The sequence below is a fragment of the Eptatretus burgeri genome, chromosome 10 (genome assembly GCF_056783735.1).
Source record: "Eptatretus burgeri isolate ZD-2024b chromosome 10, Ebu_testis_v1, whole genome shotgun sequence".
NCBI lineage: Eukaryota > Metazoa > Chordata > Myxini > Myxiniformes > Myxinidae > Eptatretus > Eptatretus burgeri.
Genome location: NC_140970.1, coordinates 51,267,198 through 51,269,697, shown reverse-complemented (window position 1 = coordinate 51,269,697; position 2,500 = coordinate 51,267,198). Strand labels below are relative to the sequence as shown.

Below are 2,500 nucleotides of genomic sequence, written 5' to 3'. Positions count from 1 at the left end.
TTCATGGTGTCCATGGTCACCATTCCAGTCAAGTAGTGATTGTTGTGTATATACTCTTCACTGGACTGCGAGCTCCTTTCCTGTGGGAAATCCACTCTGTGCCAATGACAGCCATGGCATCGAACATCTATGGACTGATTCCTTTTCCCATGGGGTGGGCTCGTGTTTATTGTTTTTATTTTTTATTTATTTATCCCCCCCCCCCCGCAATAAAAGGCTGCTAAAGCCAATGTGGCTGCCTGGTGCTGCAATATCAGCAGTACAGCAGCTGATACTGCTTTTATGCAATGGGTGATTCTGTTTCTCTCCGTTTTTTTTTTTTCACAAATGCAAATGAATTGAAATAAGTATTTAATTTTGATATATAATTTCAATCATATTGTAATATTTAGGATTGTTTTACTGAAAGAAATATTGTGTTTATTTTTTGACACTTGCTAGATTAATGAGGAGACGGGAAACCGAAGGCCTGTGATGCTGTCCCTCCTTCGGTTACCAAGAAAGGAGTCTGCTCCAAAAGCTCTTCCTCCAGTTCAGGATTCCATGCAATCCAGTGATGATGTTCCTGAGCCTGAGAACAAGGCTCTGCATGAAAAAGGTACATTGCTGTTTTCAACCTGCTTTAGCTCGCTCCGGAATAAGATAACCCAATTGGAGTACGAGAGAATGCAAAATGTTGTCTGTTTTCCATGAAAACTCATTTAGCTTATTTCTACATGATTTTTCTGCAGTTTTATCCTCATTTTAGTGCAGTCATTTTTGAACATTTTTATCTTAAAAGTGAATTTTTAATATTTTATTCTTCTTCTTCGTCAAGTAATGTTTCACTTGTGCTTTGTATATCCTCAGATAGAGGGTACAATGATTTTGTTGGAATAACAGGGATTTGTAAAATACTAGATGACCCGTGAACCCATTGGGTTCCCGTTGTGACAACAGTTGATGAAAAAAAAAAAAAATCATTTAAAGAAAAAAAAAAAGCTCCAGCGAACTATACCGCTGAGGTTGTTTGCATTGATCAAATTCTCCCGAAGAGTACTTGACTGAATCGGGAATTGATTTTTTAATAATTTTTTTCGTTGCCCGATTTGAATGAAACTTGATACTGCACACCGCAGGCGAATGGGTGAGTAAGGTGGCCCTAAAATCTTTGTGCTATCGTGTACTGTTTTAGCTGTATTTCAGGAACATACATACATAATGAGAGTTTTAGTAATTTCCTCGACAACCCGTGAACCCGTTGGGTTCCCGTTGTGACAGTGGTTGATTAAAAAAAATGATAGCTCCAGCGAACTATACCGCTGAGGTTGTTTGCATTGATGAAATTCTCCCGAAGAGTTGTTGACTGAATCGGGAATTGATTCTTTCATAATTTTTTTTCGTTGCCCGATTTTAACGAAACTTGATATTGCGTGTCAATGTGACAATAAAAAACGGAGAAAAGATAGTCGAAGAAATTATTGTTCATAATCTTCAAAACACAATTTTATTTATTTATGAACACAGAAGTATGAGATCAAAATGGCAATGTTTATTTTATGCTTAAAAATAAATTGTTTTGTCTATACGAAATATTTGATATTTTAAAATAAATCATTTCACCAAAAAAAGATAGCTTCAGCGAACTATACCGCTGAGGTTTTGCATTGATCAAATTCTCCCGAAGAGTACTTGACTGAATCGGGAATTGATTTTTTAAAATAATTTTTTCGTTGCCGAATTTGAACGAAACTTGAGACTGCACACCGCAGGAGAATGTTGAGTAAGGTGGCCCTAAAATTTTCGTACTATCGTGTACCGTTTTGGCTGTATTTCGGGAACACACATACCAACATATATATATATATATATATATACACACACACACAAGATGAGAGTTTTAGTAATATAGAGATAGATATAGATAGATGCTTTGAATAAATGTTGGATATGGCTTCCTTCTCAATAATTATTTTGGAAGGCATTTGGGTGAGCTTGATGTTGACTTTATATGAGCAGAGTTTATTTCTGTAATGAAATGTTGAATTGCAAATTTGCAGTAATTATCATTTTGTAATGTTCTTGAGACAAATTTAAAATGTGATTATTGATATAGATTTTACAATAATTGACATCATTTGGAAGGTGGGATAATGGTTTGAACATCTGCTCTGAGTCTGGGAGGTTCAATGACTGGCTGAGTCATATCAAAGACTTTAAAAATGGTATGTGCTGCTTCTTTCTTTGATACTCAGAATGTACAGGGACAAAGCATGGACAAACCCATTGGTTGCTGTCCATGGAGAGAAGAAAGTTTCTTAATTGACCCATTGAGTGTGACAGAGTGCTCTGGGAAGTGGTCACTTCCCTCAGCTTAGTGGCTGTTTATCCAAAGTCGAGTCTGGTGTGTCCTACATTTTTCTTTGTGTGTATGCAATTTGTTTCAACTCTTCCATGATGCTTGGACCCTGGAGAAGAAAAAAAGAAAAGAAACCAAACCAAAAAAATGTCCAGTGCAATA

General features: G+C 36.4%; 1 protein-coding gene across 11 annotated transcripts in view; it reads left to right on the top strand.

The window, feature by feature from the left end:
- HUWE1 (HECT, UBA and WWE domain containing E3 ubiquitin protein ligase 1) overlaps positions 1–2,500 on the top strand; it is a 428,879-nt gene that overhangs the window by 168,565 nt on the left and 257,814 nt on the right. For all 11 annotated transcript variants that reach the window (XM_085898286.1, XM_085898280.1, XM_085898284.1 and 8 more), the window contains one exon: positions 442–598. In XM_085898286.1, coding sequence (XP_085754412.1) covers positions 442–598 — 157 coding nt within the window. The remainder of the gene's footprint in view (positions 1–441; positions 599–2,500) is intronic.